Genomic DNA, 20,190 nt, shown 5'->3' on the forward strand with positions numbered 1-20,190 from the left:
ATTTTATCACCATTGATCCTTTTCTCAGTTCTTGCTGCCTGGATCTCTTCTGTTATTAAGATTTTGAATCCCTTAGATTAATCCTATTTCCTGACTTTTTTTTTTCATGTTCAATTTCCTATCTTTTTGTCCTTCTGAGAAGTCATCTTAATGTATCTTCTAACTTGTATGTTGAGTTTTCAGTTTGGTTATGTTTTTCATTTGCAAGAGCTTTTTTGTTTGCTCTCTGATTTCCTTTACTTTCTTTATTAAATATAGGGTCCTTGTGCCATTTGATGGAACCAATTTTTATCTCTCTAAAGATGTAAATTATAGTTCTTTTCTATTTTTTTTGTGTTTGTTTCATATTTTCCTGTTCTTTGCCCTGCTTTTCGTCTGGTTAACCATTGCCTTTCCTCTTCTGGGGAACCTAGTTCACTTTTCCTGGGCTTGTAGCACACAGCATCTTGCTTCTTGTTGGTATCTATGGGAATAATTTGAGTTCAACATTTGTGGTCTTTTAAGTTGGTTATCGCTCTTCTGCCTGCATTTTATCTTCTACAGTTTTATTTTTCTCTCTTTCTAGTAATCATTTCTTCCCTTATGTCTTTGCAAGGTTTTTTTCCCCCCTCTACCATTTTCAGTTTCATTTTACTGGAGTTTGAGGAAGGAATACATGCATTTAATCTGTCCCTTTACTGGCTCAGACAGTAAAGCATCTGCCTGCAATGAGGGAGACCCGGGTTCGATCCTGGGTCGGGAAGATCCCCTGGAGAAGGAAATGGCAATCCACTCCAGCACTCTTGCCTGGAAAATCCCATGGACGAAGGAGCCTGATAGGAGTCCATGGGGTCGCAAAGAGTCGGACACGACTGAGCGTCTTCACTTTCACTTACTAGATTTAACTAGACATCCTCTTCGTCGCTTAGTTAACTAAATTAATTTAAATTAACCAGTACAATAATAGCATTAAAAGCATCACTGTGTGCGTGCGTGCTAAGTCACTTTGTCATGTCCCACACTTTGCAAACCATGGACTGTAGCCGTCCAGGTTCCTCTGTCCGTGGGATTCTTGAGGCAAGAATACTGGAATGAGTTGCCCTGTCCTCCTCCAGGAGATCTTTCTGATCCAGGGATTGAACCCGTGTCCCTTGTGTCTCCTACATTGACAGGTGGGTTCTTTACCACTAGCGCCACCTGGGAAGCCCAAAGCATCACTAATTAGTCACAATTTTGTAATAGCCTTCAATCTCACAACTCTCTTTTTTTAACATATTTTGTCATATTTCCTGCATTTTTTATGGGATTCTAATCTTCAGAGTTATATATTATTCCTACTTTGCTTTGTTGCCATCATTTCAGGCTTCTCAATTTAACTATACATATTTCAATAACTACCTACGGCAGTCACTTTGATATTTTCATATAAGCAGTTTTGTGGTGTGTTCTTTGGAGATGCCTTAAGAGCTTATGCTATGATTTTTGTCAGTAGATATTTTTGCAAGTTTAATTTATTTCTCATTTTTAAACCAAGATTTGTAGATGAGCACCTTTGCTGTTTCATGTTGTTTCTCTGGTAAATGGTTGCAGGCAAAGCACAGATGGGCTGGAATGTGAAACAAGAGCAAAGAGAGGGCGCACATAGTAAAACTTAATAAATATTTGCATGAGATTGCTTGAAGCCAGCCTTGCGTGCTTGGCTCACAAACTTTGCGATCCATAAGAAACAAATTATATTCATTTTAGAATATACACATATTTCTAGTGTTTTATAGAGGATTATGTTAGCCTTAGAATTTTGCTATTTTATGGAAAGCAATATTATCCTTTCCATAAGAGACATTATAGAATGGCAGCATACCAGATGTCTAGATACTGTATAGTGAGGGGGGAAAGTCATCTTCCAAATAGTTTTTGACTGTCTGGCTAATTATTAATAAAAATAACTACCCAACATATCCAGTGTAAGGAAGCAGGATGCTCTATAATTATTATACTATTACAAGGGCATTATTATTACTGGGATGAGCAGAGAAGGGAATTTAGAAATAATGTAATATATAGGTGACAACAGAGAAAAGATTTCATCCAGGTAACATCAAGTAACAACAGTAATAATAAAACAATCTATGTTTTATGGTCTCATCACAAAATTACTAATTTGAAAATAGATCAAGACAGTTTGTAGACTATAAAGCAATGCCAAACTATTTGTCTAAGTTTTTGTTGCAGGATTTTGTCGTACTAGAAGTAGTCTTCAGTGTTGGACATAATTAAGTACAGAGACTGCTAGTGTAAAAAGTAATATTTCAATACCAATTTGATCCATTGTGTTTTATATTGTAGCCAGCATCATAATGGGAATCCTGCTTACTCAGAAGAAGTGGAAAGATCAAGATGACTTCCTAACATTCTGTTGCCCATTGCCTTTTGTTGAGCTGTTCCCCGGGGCTTGTGGGATCTTACTTCCCCAACCAGAGATTGAATCCAGGCCCTTGGCAGTGAGCGCGCAGTGCCCAAACCACTGGACTGAGGGCAGTTCCCCACCTTTTCCCTCTTCAGCGCTCTAGGGTTGTTCTTGTTTGTCTGTTGTTGGTTTTTTTCGCACTAGTGACAAGTGAAGTGAAGTCGCTCAGTCGTGCCCGACTCTTTGCGGCCCCATGGACAGTAGCCTGCACCAAGCTCCTCCGTCCATGGGATTTTCAAGGCAAGAGTACTGCAGTGGGTTGCCATTTCCTTCTCCAGGGAATCTTCCCAACCCAGGGATCGAATCCAGGTCTCTCACGTTGTAAACAGACGCTTTACCGTCTGAGCCACCAATCATAAGGAAGGCAGAATGCAGTCCTACAGTTTTACGAGAGGGGTGGAACTGCAATAATTAGCAAACTATATGTTCCAGCAGTTTTATAAGCTGCCCTTTTCACTTACAAAGGTATCATGAATTGTTTTTCTATGATTTTAATTATTTATCTACAATGTCAATATTATATCTACATGATAGTTAATTACATGCTGGGTTTCATTTGTCTTTTGAGGACATTTGGAAGTAAATATATTTCTATGAAGTTTTTAAAATTCTCTGGCTCTCTTTCTTAGTCACCCATGTCTACATTATCCTATTTTCGAACCATGTCACTTTTTTCAGCTATAGTGCCCCACCAAACTCACTAGATTTTGTAATGCCTTTATATATTGGTCTATCTCCCTGAAAAGCAACTTCTTCCTTTAGTTGATATGAAAAACCCAGGTCCTGCTTATCATTGAGAAGTTAAGTCCACCTTCCCAGGTGGCGGTAGTGGTAAAGAACCTGCCTGCCAATGCAGGAGACATAAGAGACGCGGGTTCCATCGCTGGGTTGGGAAGATCCCCTGGAGGAGGGAATGGCAACCCTCTCCAGGATTCGTGCCTGGACAGTCCCATGGATAGAGGAGCCTGGCAGGCTACAGTTCACAGGGTAGGAAAGAATCAGACATGAATTTTGTGAAAACTCAGGTCCTGCTATCGTTGAAACAGAAAACAAATGCATAGCACCCAAAGTACCTCATTATTATTTAAGGTTCATGGGTATATGAATAACATTTGTATATGTAAGAACTATTTCTTTCTACTGTGCACTGCATTAAAGCACATATCCTTTTTCTCTTCCGGCACTTCAAACTCATGGTTGGAAAAAAAATTTTTTTCATCTTCCAGTTCCTCTCCCCCAAATCCTATTGATCTTCTCTCAATAATTTCACATTGGTGTAGTCATCTTTTCTGATCACTGTTTCCATTTTGGGAGGAGGGGGGTGACATGTTTCATAGATAATTTTCTTGCCTACATTTCTTAAATCCTTGCTCTCCATTTATTTATTAAACAAATGTTTTGTTTACAGTCTGCCATGTAATAATGTCCTTAGTTTCTTAATTGCATGTTCTTTATGACATGTTTCCTACTTCATAATCCTTTCCTTGAAATTTTTTTAAAGAAGGTCTTTCCATTATCCTGCTGTTTGAACTGAAGGGAATCTCTAAGACTCTAACCTGTAACCTGTTTTATTCTCCCATTGTATCTGTGAATGTTCTCAAGTGTGGCCATTATTTTTATGGTGCTGATTCTCATAACATCGCCCATCCATTCAATCACGCTCCGATTATTATATCTACTTCTGAGCCCTGCATTTAAAGAAAAGCATTAACAAACATGAATGTGTCTGGAGGAGGATGATTAAATTGATTGACTACTCCTAAACCACGTCCCATAAGGAATGGCTGAAGGAATTGTGCATATTTATTGTTTATCTTAGAGTAAAAACGATTAAGCCTAGACAGGATAATTGTTTTCAATAATTGGAAAGTCTGTCACATAAAGGAGAGAACAGATTTGTTATGAGTTATTCTAGAAGGCTCTACTAAAACCAACTTGTACCAGTTGTGAAGAGCTTAGGTTCAAATGTTCCATGATGAGGAGCAGAGGTTAAATCTTACTCTGTTTGGCTTTGCTTACAGTGTCTGACATCCAGCCTGAGTCCATCCTAGCCTAATGGATGTTTATTGATTGGTTTGAATTTTCCTGAATTGAAAGAATAAACCTTTCTAACAGGAAAAACAGACTGCCTTTGAAGTAAAAATATTTATTTATTTATTTATTTTTAAAAAAATATTTATTGATTAACTACAGTGTAGCTGCCCCTGTGCCAGATATCTGGAATATAAAGATATTAACATTTTAATATTGTAGACAACCTCTGTGGGGCAGGTATTCTTCTAAAGATCTCTTGCATGCCTGTATACTCAGTCATATCTGGCTCCTTGCGACCCAGTGGATTGTAGTCTGCCAGGCTCTTCTGTCTGTGGAATTTTCCAGGCAAGAAGACTGGAGTGGGTTACCATTTCCTCCTCCAGCTAAATATCTCTTATGTATCAGCATTTCAGATCATTAACCTCACATGATAAATACTTTTATTCTCCCAGTTTAGGAGTGAGGAAACTGAGGCATATAGGCATTTCAGCTTATTACTTACATAATAAGTTGAGGGACTGAACCAGTAAGTCATCAAGCTGAGATTTGAACCCGGCAATCAGGCTTCGGAATTTTCTTACTTAGCTACTGTGATAAACTGCCTCCAGTAATGAAAGACTAGAGGACGTGTATGAATTGGAGGACAGAAAGATTTTGGGATTGGAACAAAATCTAGTCCAATCCCTGCCCTGGGGATTCCCAGCCAGCAACTATCCTCTACCTGAACAGTCGTGGTCTTCCTGACCTTCCATCCTGTCTCCTCACTGCCTGCTTCCCAGTGATCCTCCCACAATGCATACCTGATCCTTCCACTTTCTTCACACCTGCCCTCTGTCCCCTGGTGTCCACAGAGCAAATGTCGTCCCCATAGGCTGACGCCGAGGGCCTCTGTGGTCCACTTCCATCTCTTGCCTCACCTCCCACTGAACTCTGCATCACGCCATGTGGTTACATGAGCCAGTCCTGCACATTTCCTGACTGGGGAGATAATAGAGTTATTGTGAGAATTAAATTAAATAATCAATATAAAATGCTCAGAATAGAGCCTGGAACATCTAACTGTTCAATAAATGCTAGCACTATTATTTTCATTTATTTCCTATTATCTTGCTGAAATTGCTACACCCAACATATAGCTTATTCCTCAGTTCTCTCACTGGTCTTAGAATTGCTTTGTAATACACTGTAAAATAAAGGAACTTTATTGGCTCTTCTAATTTATAAATTCGGAGGCAGAGTGTGTCCCTCCGGGGTCCAGTCGGAGCTGTTCCTCTGTTTCTCTGCAGGTTTCTCAGCTTTGCCTTCCTCTCTGCTGCCTTGTCTTATAGGCTGGCTTCCATCAGGGCTGCCAGAAGGCTTCCAACAACAGCAGGAACTATCTGCTTTCTCATTCACATTCACTGCAAAAGAAAACATTGCAGCTCATGACCATCCATCCAAAGCACTGAGTTTGGTTCTGATTAAATCGCCTCCAAAACAGCCACCGTGGCCTGGCAAAGCCTGGCTTGGTGAGTTGGATGGTGACCCTAAAAAAGATATAGACACATTCTAACTCCCAAAACCTGTAACCATATCTGGAAAAGGGGGGGTTGCTGATATAGTTAAGTTAAGGATCTCAAGTTAAGCTCATCCTGAATTATCTTGGGGTTGGCAACAGACCCAATGACAAATAGCCTTATAAAACAAAGGAGAGAGCTATGTGAGGTTGGAAGCAGAGATTGGAGCCACTGGAAGTCAGAAGAAGCAATGAAGGGTTCTCCCCTAGTGCCTCCAAGGGTTCTGTGATCCGTTTCTATTGGTTACACCACAGTTGATTCCAATTGTGGAGGGCCTGCCATCTTTTTTTAAAATTTGTTTTATTTTTTTTATATAATTTTAAAGCTAATTGCAAAATATTGGCTATATTCCCCATGTTGTACAATATCATACACTGAATATTTTGTACCTCCCACTCCCCACTCCTGTACTGCCTCTCCTCCTTTGCCACCATAACCACTAGTTTGCTCTATCTGTGGGTCAGCTTCTTTTTTGTTACGTTTACTAGTGTGCTATATTTTTTAGATTTCACATATAAATAATATACAGTATTTGTTTTTTTTCCATGTATCACTTCACATAATACACTCCAAATTCATCCATGTTGCTGCAAAAATATTCAATTCTTTTTTATATTTCCTATCCCATTAAGTGAAAATTGCTCAGTTGTGTTCCACTCTTTGCGACCCCATGGACTATATGATCCATGGAATTCTCCAGGCCAGAATACTGGAGTGAGTAGCCTTTCGCTTCTCCAGGGGATCTTCCCAACCCAGGGATCGAACCCAGGTCTCCTGCACTGCAGGCAGATTCTTTACCAGCTGAGCCACAAGGGAAGCCCAAGAACACTGGAGTGAGTAGATTAACCCTTCCCCAGAGGATCTTCCCGACCCAGGAACCGGGGTCTCCTGCATTGCAGGCGGATTCTTTACTATCTGAGCTATCAAGGGAAGCCCCCTTATCCCATTGTATGTGTGTACACACACCTATCCCATTGTATGTTTGTATATATATCCACACACACATCACATCTTCTTTATCCATTTATCTATTGACAGATTCTGAGGTTGTGGAAGCCATCTTTTATTTAACACTTGTTAGCTTACCTTGTTAACTACTATGGTGACTAAAATTTAATCATTTCACTGGACTTGCTGACCACCCCCTTATTCAATCTGTAGTTATCACTTATCTCATCTGGCATAATCCCTCTCTAATAACTCCTTCAAGTCATCTTAGAAATGACCACTCAAATTGCCATTCTGTTCTCCCAGGACTCACAAACTTTTCAAGGACTCCCTCTATCTTTATGGGACCCTTTAATGAAACAGAATTTGCTGCTGTGTTTACCTTTGGTTTCCAGAATGTGATTCTGGTGATTCCTGATTGACATATAAATACATGCTATAAGTTCTTGTGACTGTGCTTAAACAAATGTAAAATATAACTAATATAACTCTATTTCTGTATTTTCCATATTTAATGCTTGGACATCTTTGGAGTGGGGGAACAAGTAAAAATGAGAACTGAGATAGAGTCCATTCAACAATAATCTGTATGGGTATTTTTATTTTTCCCCTATTTAATACAAACAAGGGCCTTTGGTTTTAGTCTTATGCAGTCTTTAGAAATAGACTATTGTTGCAAAACCAAAAACCAAAATAAAGCAAAGAACCTTACACTGAACACGAGAATGTAAAATATGAGTTTAAAACTTTTTCTTCTAAAACAAAGAATAGAAGGGCAAAAGCTTGTCTTGTTATAGACCTTAATTGTAATTAAAATTTAATTGCAATAGCTAAAAGTAGAAGGTACCTGTTAAATAAATTACACAGAAAATCAAAGCAACAAAATGCATAAGGAAGCACCTACAAATTAGTGTCTAGTGAAGGGATATGCTTCTGTGTTCCTTATGACAAAACACATTGAACAATGGAGCTATTACAGAAATGGACCATGAAACACAGGTCTGAGAAACCATGTGAAACCTATTTGAAAAAATCAGTATTGTGCTACCCATTCATAGCAATTTCACAAACTGTTTTCCTTTAAAATTATTTTGTAATGGTAATGTACTATATTAGTTTTTTTGCTGCTATAAAAATCATAGCAAATTTAGTGGCTTAAATAGTACAAATGTATTATCTTTACAGTTGGTGGGTGGGCAGTCTGATCTCGGCTGACTAACACTGAACACAGAAATTTATAACATACCAGTAAATTTAATTAATTATTTAATAATTAATACTAAATATATTTTAAATGATTGAAATTAAATAGAAAAGCTCAAGTATGACCAAGGTGAGAAGACATTGTTCAACACATATTTAAAACATGCTAAAGTTCTGTGAGCACTGTAAACTTTATTAGAAGAATTTATTGTTAAGAAGGTATTTTTGTGAAAAAATTTAAATTACTACTTACCAAACAGAAAGGGAAATCTTTAGATTCAAAGAAAGCAGAATAGAGAGGACTTAATAACCTTAGGAAACTGAAGAAGGAGAAAATCCATTTTAAAAATAAACAGTGGAAACAGTGACAGACTTTATTTTGGGGGCTCCAAAATCAGTGCAGATGGTGACTGCAGCCATGAAATTAAAAGAGGCTTGCTCCTTGGAAGAAAAGTTATGACCAATCTAGACAGCATATTAAAGACCAGAGACATTACTTTGCGGACAAAGGTCCAGCTAGTCAAAGGTATGGTTTTTCTAGTAGTCATGTATGGATGTGAGAGTTTGACTATGAAGAAAGCTGAGTACTGAAGAATTGATGCTTTTGAACTGTGGTGTTGGAGAAGACTCCTGAGAGTCCCTTGGACAGCAAGGAGATCCAACTAGTTCATCCTAAAGGAAATCAGTCCTGAATATTCATTGGAAGGACTGATGCTGAAGCTGAAACTCCAAAACTTTGGCTACCTGATGTGAAGAAGTGACTCATGTGAAAAGACCCTGAGGCTAGGAAAGATCCAAAACAGGAGGAGACGGGGACGATGGAGGATGAGATGCTTGGATGGCATCACCAACTCATTGGACATGAGTTTGAGTGAACTCTGGGAGTTAGTGATGGACAGGGAGGCCTGGCGTGCTGCAGTCCATGGGGTTGTAAAGAGTCAGCATGATTGAGCAACTGAACTGAACTATAAAACCATAAACAAAACCACGAGATATGCCCCAGGCCGTTAGATGGAAGAAAAATGTCACCACCCTTCTAGTAATTTGATAATCCTACTTTGACCTCATAGGATCAGACACTTCTCTACCTATTAAGAAGGAGGAGCTAATGAAGGAGGAGCTCACAATGTATGCCTTACATCTGCATCTATGTCTACTTGAAGAAGATGGTCTTTTCCCCTCCCCCCATTTTTTCATTATAAAATTGTAGCTCACTCAATCCTCAGGGCAGAGCTTCTTTGCCTGCCCGCTTGCATTTCTTATAAGCATCCTATATTAATAAATCTACTTCTTGCCTATCAAAAAAATAAAAATAAATAAAAAATAAAAATGAACAAAAGACAACAGTTTATGATAACTTAAATTACAATATATTTAAAAGTGGATGACTAAAAATACTACATGTGAAAACATGTGATATGCAACAGAAGCTGTTTTGGAGGAAATTAGTAAGCTTATATAAAGTGTTTTATGAAAAAGATCTGACATACATAAATTAGTTTTCAATTCAAAAACTTTGGGGGAAAAAAGAAACTAGATATCCCTAAAGAAAAAAGCAGAATGAAGAAAGAAATGAAGATAAGAGAACAAAAAACAACAGAGAGGCATTGCAATATACTTTTAAATAAAACAGACAATTCTCTAACAAGAATGTCCAAAGAAAGTAGAAGAAAGCACAAATCCTGTACTGAGAATGAAAACGGGGTTATATTTACAGCTATGAAAGACACCCTTAAAGTCATAAGAAAATAGTATGAACAACTCTGTGCTTATACATTTGGACATTAAAAGGAAATGCTAGTTGTCTAGGCAATGTACTTTTCTAAAGATAACTAAAGAAAAGTGAAATGAATAAATAAATAACCATTGACAAAATCAAATCAGTAATCAGATTGATTTTCCATTCCTCAAATATAGGCCCATATGTTTGCACAAACATACTTTGTTGTTCAGTCACTAAGTCGTGTATGACTCCTTGCGACCCCATGGACTCTAGCACACCAGGCTTCTCTGTCTTCCACTATCTCCTGGAATTTCCTCAGATGCATGTGCATTGAATTGGTGGATATGAATCTAATCATCTTATCCTCTGTGGTCCCCTTCTTCTTTTGCCTTCAATCTTTCCCAGCATCAGAGTCTTTTCCAGTGAGTCAGTTCTGCCCATTCAGGTGGCCAAAGTATTGGAGTTTCAGCTTCAGCATCAGTCCTTCCAATAAATATTCAGATTTGATTTCCTTTAGGTTTGACTGGTTTGATCTCTTTTCTGTCCAAGGGACTCTCAAAAGTCTTCTCCAACACCACAGTTCAAAAGCATCAATTCTTCAGTGCTCAGCTTTCTTTATAGTCAAACTCTCACATCCATACATGACTACTGGATAGGAACTTGAATATACAAAATCAGCATTAAAAATCAATAGTAAAATAACAAACTACTGGAAATTTCCTGGTGGTCTAGTGATTAAGATCCTGTGCTTTCACTGCTAAGGGTCCAGGTTCAAACCCTGGTCAGAGAACTAAGATCCTGTGCTGCACAGCCAAAGTAGATAAATAAGTTTTAAAATAATAATAAACTACTCAGTAAATAGGGCTTCCCACATGGCTCTAGTGGTAAGAATCTGCCTGCCAGTGCAGGAGATGCAAGAGATGCGGGTTCAAAGTAGAGTTAGACAGTTGTCCATGTAAAATGAATAGCCTATAGCATAAACAAAAGTATATTCCAATTGGATTAAGGTTCCAATTACGAAGAGTAAAACCTTTAAAATCCCTGAAAGGATATATGAAAGAATAATCATGTTATTTGAAGGGAAGAAATATTATCTTAGAAAATTTGTAAAAGTCACAAACTGAGCTGGATGCTGTCCATTTCCGCCATCCCCCTCCCTGCGCTGAGGTTTAGGAAGTTCAGGGTACTGTACTCCAGAAAAGGCTGTCTGGTCCTCAGGCCATCAGTCAGGTTTGCCAGATGAATCACTGACATGAAGTCTCAGGACAGGAGGAAATTGCAGATGGGGTAGTTTTTCTTCTGGTTCCCTTAACACCTGGCAACATCGTGTTGTCCGTGTCCTTGTCCAACAGGCTACAGGTCCCATCAGCTCCCCTCCCGGCCCCTCTCCAGGCTCCACGAATAATGGCTTTACTTCCTGTTTTCACTTCCTGGAGTGGTTGCTGCTCCTTGACCTTGAAGACTGCTCTTCCTCTTGTTGGTTTCCCTAAAACCCTGAACACATCCTCGTAAGCTGTTTCCCAGTGTCTTGGTTTCGAGTACATCACATCTGTTCTTTCAAGACCCTAGCTGATAAATCAGCAAGGAAAATGAAAAAAAAATTATTTTACACTTCTGCATGATAAAACAATCACACCACTAGCAATGGAAGGGAGGAAGGAAAGAAGAAGTTGCAGACAGGAAGATTTTTGTAATACTCATAGCTGATGAAGAATTCCCATCCAATGAGAGAAAAAAAAATAAGAACAATGGGAAGGAAATATAAACAGGAAATGCATAGAAGAGGAAACTGGAATGGCAAAAAGACAAAGCAAAACTGAAACCCCTGGTATTATAACTTTTCCATCCCTACACAACTTCTGAGCTACATGGTACCTTCTCCAGCCTCCTGGGTAGTTGTGGGTGGAGGAAGCCTGTAAAGTAGGCACCAGAGGCAGTCAAGACAGAGTTTTCTGTCTTTAAGCTTGCTGGGAGTGACAGCAATGGGGCGATGGCTAGAGGGATTACAGAAGGGGAAGTCATTGGATAAGAAAGTTCAAACTGATACCTAGGCTTCTAAGTAATGGAGCTGCACTTCACAGCAGCCCAGAAGAGATGGAGGTGGGAGTGAGGACTTGTTCATCAGAGATAGAGGCAAACAAACGGTGGAACCAAGCAATAGTAAACTTTGTGCTGGTGGGGTAGTAAATTAAGGGAGTTTGTCCCTGATGGTCTGTGTTTTCTTACAGGGTGGGAAAGAGATGGAAAACAGGGAATCTGCTTTGAGAGAGGAAGAAGCAATGCTGTGAGGTCCTGTGGAGGCTGAGAGTAGAGACAAGTGGTCCCCTGACTCTGGATTCTTCTAACGAGGTCTAAATTGACCTTACAAAACTTCCTTCCTTAATACTATAGGCTTCTGCTGAACTGAATAACTCAATTTTCCTTTTAAATTAATTGCCTCCATCTAGTAATTGCTACACTGTAATCCCAAAATGCTTCTGTTGGTAGTCTTGGTTATTGGAATGAATAATTTCTAAAGTGTTGGAAAAGAAATACTGGAGCAAAATAATTATTTTTATATCTTTGCAATTATTAGGGATTCCTTGGTAGCTCAGATAGTAAAGAATCTGCCTGAAATGTGGGAGACCCGAGTTTGATCCCTGGGTTGGGAAGATCCCTTGGAGTAGGAAATGGCATCCCACTCCAGTATTCTTGCCTGGAGAATTCCATGGACAGAGGAGCCTGGCAGGCTATAGTGCGAGGGGTTGTCAAGAGTTGGACATGACTGAGTTGCTAACACTACTAATTACTAGGGATAAATCCACAGGATATGCAAATAAAAATAAATATGCACTTTTTTTTAACAAAGTCACAAAGACCCTTTCAGTATTTTAATAGTCTGTTTCTCCATTTGAAGTTTAGAACTAAGGATTTACAAGTACAACTAGAAAGCTAACTGTGTCTTATTATTGGAGCTCCAAATTCAATTCAGTGCAGCCCATTGTTGGGTACCTGTTAGTCTCAAGGTACTGTGCTTATGAGCGAGGAAAGGAAGGATTGAACAAAATACAGGGAGCCTTTGACCGTGGAAATGCTGAATAATGCTGGTACATAAAATAGCATTATTCTAAGTAATTTCAATCTCCAGTAGTCTGCACTTTTTCCACAGGCATGGAGGTAGATACATGGTGTCCAAATAGGTGTGTGTTTTCCCATCACAACTGACCTGAAGTTTGCTTAAAGCAATATGCTGTTCCTCGTGCCTCACCTTTGTTTAATGAGAGCCATTTCCTAATGCCAGTGTTGGGTTAATGGACTGAGATGGGAGAAAATCAAACGTATCTCTCCGTTTTCCACCAGATTGCTTTTCTGCCTTGTGGCTTTAATCACTCAGTTCCTGTCACATCTGCCATCATAACAATTATGGGTTTTCTCCCGACTTCTTACCCAGGAGGGTATGTCAGAGTATAGCAACATCTCCTGAAGAAAGGAAGGGCAGATCCTTAATCTTTTTTTCCAGCATCGTAGGTAATAATTTTCCTCTGTGAACCCCCAAGGAATACTTCTTTTGGTTTTCACACCCACCATTTCCCACAGGTCTTTGGCTCTGTTCTGATTTATGAGCTCTCTTCTATCCTCTTTCTTCCGAGATAAGTTTTAATTATGTAGACAGATTGTAAAAGTCTCTTCTTTTCCTTGTAAACAACTATTTCTTTGTTAGTAGTAGATTTGGTCTAACTGGTTTCCTCCTATCTGAATCTTGTTGTGGACTCGGGAATGATGTCTGTTCATTGTTTAGCTGCAGTATCGAGAAAAGAGGAAACTGGCCCTGTGCCCCAAGTTTCCAGGCCGACATATGGACAAGTGCATATTACAGACTGCAAGCTCTATGCCTCAAGTTTCCAGCCTGAAATTTGGACAAGTGCATAATGTGGCCTGGAGTTTTCCTTGAGGGATTTGATCTTAGAGCTCCTCAAATTGCAGATCTCTCTCCGGAACTGCTATTTGTTGCATATGTTTGGAAAGTCCGTAATATTTCAGGTTTGAATCAATATAAGAGCAGAGTAAATGCTAGTGTTCAGGCACTTCAATTTTATCTGAGTCTTTATGAACCTATGGACTGTAGTCTACCAGACTCCTCTGTCCATGGGATTCTCTGGGCAAGAATACTGGAGTGGGTTGCCATGCCTTCCTCCAGGGGATCTTCTTGACCCAGGGATGGAACCCACGTTTCTTAGGTCTTCTGCTTTGGCAGGTGGATTCTTTACCACTAGTGCCACCTTGGAAGCCAATAAGAGCAGAATATCACCCACCAAATACGCAGTACGATCATGCTCTGAGTTATTCTACTTATTTAAAAACTTCCTCCAGGACCAAAATCAAGAAAGTGCTTGAAATCTTCAAAAGTACATGTGAAAACGTTAACCATTGCCCTTCCTCAAGGGACTAGAGAAGTGGATTGGAGAAAGCTCCTCTGACAATCACTGCTCTTACTCTGGCCCCGTCTGCATATAATTAAAATATGAAGGAAGAAATGCATTTATAATATGACTTTTTGTTGTATTACATAAACACTTTTACCTATTTGGTGGATTTCTTTTGTTTCTTTTTTTTAATCAAGAGATCTTACTGCCATATCCATGTCTAATTCTGACCTCAAAGGTTACCTTTGAAGCCCAACATCTGGGTGAAAATTGATTTTGCCAAGAATAGCTAAATATTATCCTTTCAGCAGGCTAGCAATCTGCCACAGCACATTTTAACTTTTACCTGGCACCTCACCAAACGCCTCTTAAAAAGGCTAAATCAATATTCTTTCAGAAGTTTTTGAGACATCTTTGGAGAGAAAGGAGAGAGAATTTTTAGACACAGCAGTGTGTGTGATGTCCTCACACTAAGAAACCATTAATTCAGCTCATCCAAAGACGAGATGTGGTACGTGGCCAAGGAACGGAGCCAAGGTCTTTGACCAGCCTTAGACACAGTGCCATGACCTTGGCCTCATTAGATGGGGTGCTAATTACCTGAGCTCACCATACAAGCTACTGCATAGTTGTATGGCTGTTCATAGGGAGTAGGGCTTCTTATGAACTCCGGGAGATGGTGATGGACAGGGAGGCCTGGCGTGCTGCAATTCATGGGGTCGCAAAGAGTCGGACACAACCGAGCGACTGAACTGAGGGTCCGTAAACATACTGACATTTGACGCAAGACTTTATGTCTTTATTTTTCCAAGGAGGGGATTTATATTTTCATCACATTCTCAAAAGTGGATGGAGCTTTAAAAAAGAAAAACTAAAAAGTTAGGATTCCACTAAATGTGATAGTTCTTAAAATAATGTCATTGCAATATTTCTTTAGTAACCTTTTATCACTGAGGTAGATTTCTGTAATCTGAGGTAAACTTCTCTATTCCCGTGTAATTGAGGGAGAGGCCATGGAACTCTGAACTTTTCATATTTATCCGTTTATGCCTTTTGAGGGATTCTAAGTGTACTCTTTAAATAGGAGACTCTGACTTTTTTGTTTTTAAAAGAAGGATTGGAAGAAATGCCATTTCTTTTATTATTTATTTAGTTGTGGCTGAGCTAGGTCTTTGTTGCTTTGCGTTGGCTTTCTCTAGTTGCAGCAAGTGGAGGCGACTCTTCACTGCAGCACACCGGCTTCTCATTGTGGTGGCTTCTCTTGTCTCCAAGCACGGACTCCAGGGTGGGTGGGCTGCAGGAGCTGCGGCTCACAGGCTTCGTTGCTCCGAGTCAGGTGGAATCTTCCCAGACCAGGGATTGAACGCGGGTCCCCAGAATTGACAAGTGATTCTTAGCCACTGAGCCACCAGGGACATCCAAAGACTCTTAACTTTTAAAATAGAGAGAAATGATTGAACCCTTCATTTTTGAATTCTATATATTTTTAAGACATGAAGTGTTTTCCCCCTTCATTCTAGGAACGTGTTTTTCAAAATCCCTTTTTCAAAAATCTATTCTGAGAGTCTTCTTTCCACTCACAAACATTTTAAGATAACCTGAAGTCTGATATGCTTCCCCTAATTAAATGTTAGGCTGTTACTTATTAACTGTAAAATAGCAGGTTACTTGCGACTTCCCTGGTAGCTCAGCTGGTAAAGAATCCACCTGCAATCCAAGAGACCCTGGTTCGATTCCTGAGTTGGGAAGATCCCCTGGAGGAGGGAATGACAACTCCCTACAGTATTCTTGCCTGGAGAATCCCCATGGACAGAGGAGCCTGGTGGGCTACAATCATGGGGTCACAAAGAGTCGGACACGACTGAGTGACTAAGCACAGCACAGCATGTTACTTAGATAAGATAAAGGTCAAAATAGAAAATTGCCATTCCAGGGACATCAACTATAGTTTTTCCTGTCTTCTGAGTGTTATTAAAGTTCATGGAAATTCTCAGTTATATACTGCATGAAAGTGAACGTTTTAGTCACTCAGTCATGTCTGATTCTTTGCAACCCCATGGACTGTAGCCCACCAGACTCCTCTGTCCATGCGATTTCCCAGGCAAGAATACTGGAGTGGGTTGCCATTTCCTTCTCCAGGGGATCTTCCCAACCCAGAAATTAAACCTGGGTCTCCTGCATTGCAGACAGATTCTTTCCTACTGAGCCACCTGGGAAATCATTATATACTGCATATTTACACCATATTTGGGAAGAAATATCATCAGCAAGCTACAGTGTGGATTTTTTAAAATTCTAGGTTACTTTGTGGAATGAGCGCTTAAGGGAAAAAGGAAGGATTGAAGCTCTGGGGGAAACCAAACCATGTGCTCTTCAGAAGTAAGGAGAGATGCAACCCTCTGAATTGGTCATGAACCCCAAACAAGTCTTCCTGTCGGTGCTGCTGTTTGGCGTAGCAGGGCTCCTCCTCTTCATGTACTTGCAAGTCTGCATTGAAGAACAACACCCAGGTAAAACCTCAACTTTTTTCCCCCTATTTTTAATTATAATGGTCATTTTCAGGTAAATAAGTTGTGGTATTTATAAATATATACAAAGTCACAAGATTTCCAGCAACACAAAACACTGGACACAAAACCTCCAGCTCCTCAAAGAGAGCATGGTTATACATTTCTGGTGAGCATTTAACTCTGTCCCTTGGGACCATTCTTGGAATTTTTATTATCTTGGGCCAGTGGTTTGACAGCCCTTTCAGCAAGGACTGCTTGTAGAGAATTCATCTACTCACTCATGCTACCTTTGATGTGTCTTCTGGCACTGAGCACAAGCCTAATAAGAGCTGAGTATACAGCAAACTCTCTCTCTTAATTCCTTTAAAATTTTTACATTAATACTCCAGTTGGTGTAGAAATTCTTTCGTACTTTTATTATAAAGCGAGGGTTGGCAAACCTTTTCAGTAAAAATATAGGAAGTATTTTAGGTTTTGCAGGCTATATTGTCTCTATCACAACTACAGTTGTCTCTATCTACAACCAGTAGATCACAAAAGCAGCCAAATATTGTTATGTAAACAAATGGATCAGGCTTTGTTCCAATAAAACTTTATTTATAAAGCCAGGTGGTAGGCCACATTTGGTCCACAAGCCATAGTTGATTACTAGTACTATACTCATTTTGTATTAATACATTGATTATTCAGTTTGTAATTTGCTATACTTCGGGGACACTCAATTACTGTTACAGTGGATTATGTTTATAATGATGCAGGGAAATGTTTTAGAACACCACAGAAATATATATACATAAGTGTTGTGAAATTTGGTTGTTTTCCATTGGTAAAAATAGCCTATGGCCTATGACAGTTAAGAAAAATAAAGTAAAAGCAGAACAATTCCTTAATTGTTTACAATTGTGGCTTATTTGAAAATCATTCTAGATGTAAAGCCCTTAAGAATCTGCTCTGAAAGATAACTCCATACTAAGTCATAAATAATGGTAATTGTAAAAGTGTTTCCATTTTAAAATTCCTTTCCTTGGTTTAGCCTCATAGACACTTTGAAATTATTTATTTCTATGGTAACTCTTGTGAAAAGAGTTTGCGTGTGATTACTTTCTAGAGAACATGTAACATATTGTCAAAACTTATTTTTAATTCCCATTGTAGACATTATAATATTTCTGTTTTCTATATTACTGCAATATTTTATCATAATAACTTAAACAATATTGAATGAAACCATCTGTGATAAAATAAATAGGCTAATTCCTCTGGCAATATAATTCCTAGCATAGATCTTGTCACATAGTAAGCCTTCAGTAGGTGTTTGTTGAATGAGTGAATTAAAACTCATTGCTGACTGTAGACTGGAATGCAGCAATGGAGGAAGAAGCAGGAATTTCATTATTAGGAGGTTTGTTAATGTCATAGTCTCATAATGAATTTCTCGAGAAAAGTGTCACAACAAAGCTCCAATTTGGAAAAGAAAATATATTCATATATACAGACTAATGGAGAAATGTTATGATTTAGTCTGTCAGTAAGAATCTACCTAACATCTGAAAAAACAGTCTAGTTGTATAATAACATGACATATACAATGCAATTTACAAAACTTATCCAGGAACATCAATAGCTACAATTTATTGAAAACTTAGTATGTGCTAGATGTTTTCCCTTATCCTATTGATATCTCACTGGACATGATATTCTAAGTTTGTAGATGAGGAAGCTAAGGCTCAGGCAGATATTCAGGGCCCCACATGTGTAGGCTGAGATGCAAAGGAAAAGCTAGGATTCAAACCCAGGTTGTGCCTCTCCAAAATCCATGCCTCTACCCTACCCACTGCCTCTGTGAATGTGAAAAAGTGAATAATATTACCCCCTAGAGCACAGATGAAGGAGCTGAGACTTTAAACTGAAACTTTTAAGCGACATGTCCATAGATACAGAGCTAAGCATCTTCAAAGTATGATCCATGCCCAGGTTCTCCTGTGCCTTTTAAGTCCTAAAAGAACCTCCTAATCAAAAAAAAAAAAAAAAACAGAAAAGATAAACATATATATAATACATCACTGATACTATGTTTTATTTTTTATTTATTTATTTTAATTTAATTTTATTTTTAAACTTTACATAATTGTATTAGTTTTGCCAAATATCAAAATGAATCCACCACAGGTATACATGTGTTCCCCATCCTGAACCCTCCTCCCTCCTCCCTCCCCATACCATCCCTCTGGGTCGTCCCAGTGCACTAGCCTCAAGCATCCAGTATCGTGCATCGAACCTGGACTGGCATCTCGTTTCATACATGATATTTTATATGTTTCAATGCCATTCTCCCAAATCTTCCCACCCTCTCCCTCTCCTACAGAGTCCATAAGACTGTTCTATACATCAGTGTCTCTTTTGCTGTCTCGTATACAGGGTTATTGTTACCATCTTTCTAAATTCCATATATATGTGTTAGTATACTGTATTGGTGTTTTTCCTTCTGGCTTACTTCACTCTGTATAATAGGCTCCAGTTTCATCCACCTCATTAGAACTGATTCAAATGTATTCTTTTTAATGGCTGAGTAATACTCCACTGTGTATATGTACCACAGCTTTCTTATCCATTCATCTGCTGATGGGCATCTAGGTTGCTTCCATGTCCTGGCTATTATAAACAGTGCTGCGATGAACATTGGGGTACACATGTCTATGTTTTAAAATCACTGACTTGGTAAATCTAAGCTATATTTATAAGTTCATCAAGGGTACTCTCGTCTACAAGTTAGATTCTTTTCAAAATTTAAAAAATTTTTCTTGACTTCATAAATTTTTCGAGTTCGGAAATTAGTGTCCCCAGTGAAGATAAGCTGCTAAAACATTTCCCATTTATTCTCTTAAATTTTGCTTGTGATTTGCTAGAAGTACTTTCTCTTATTCTCAATATATCCCAAGTGAATTACATAATATTTCACAATCTACTCATGACAGTGAGTATGAACATTAGAACCAGGATTCCTTTAGATAACTATTTTACTGAAGAAATGTTTTATTATTCTTCAGTAAGACTTCATCTGGAGTTTTGCCTTACACTAGGCTAGTCCCTAGGTTATAATTCTGTAGTTTTCTAGGTAGACAGTTCACTGTATATTTTATATTTGTTTCAGATAACATCAGGAACAGCACACATTTTTTAAAAAATTATTTCTTTTTAATTGAAGGATAATTGCTTTACAGTATTGCATTAGTTTCTGCCATACATCAACATGAATTAGTCATAGTTAGACATATATCTCCTCCCTCCTGAAACCTCTGTCTCATCCCCCACCCCTTCCCACCCCTCTAAGTTCTTACAGAGCCCTGGTTTGAGAGGAAGATCACTC

General features: G+C 38.8%; 1 protein-coding gene across 2 annotated transcripts in view; it reads left to right on the forward strand.

Annotated features, from left to right (window-relative positions):
• CHST9 (carbohydrate sulfotransferase 9) overlaps nt 1–20,190 on the forward strand; it is a 280,985-nt gene that overhangs the window by 33,051 nt on the left and 227,744 nt on the right. For both annotated transcript variants that reach the window (XM_086372893.1, XM_086372894.1), the window contains exon 2: nt 16,613–16,823. In XM_086372893.1, the coding sequence (XP_086229019.1) occupies nt 16,703–16,823 (121 nt within the window). In that variant the 5' untranslated portion in view covers nt 16,613–16,702. The remainder of the gene's footprint in view (nt 1–16,612; nt 16,824–20,190) is intronic.

Source organism: Bos grunniens, chromosome 24 (assembly GCF_055505025.1).
Source record: "Bos grunniens cultivar Pamir isolate PY7600 chromosome 24, Bosgru_T2T1.0, whole genome shotgun sequence".
Classification (NCBI taxonomy): domain Eukaryota; kingdom Metazoa; phylum Chordata; class Mammalia; order Artiodactyla; family Bovidae; genus Bos; species Bos grunniens.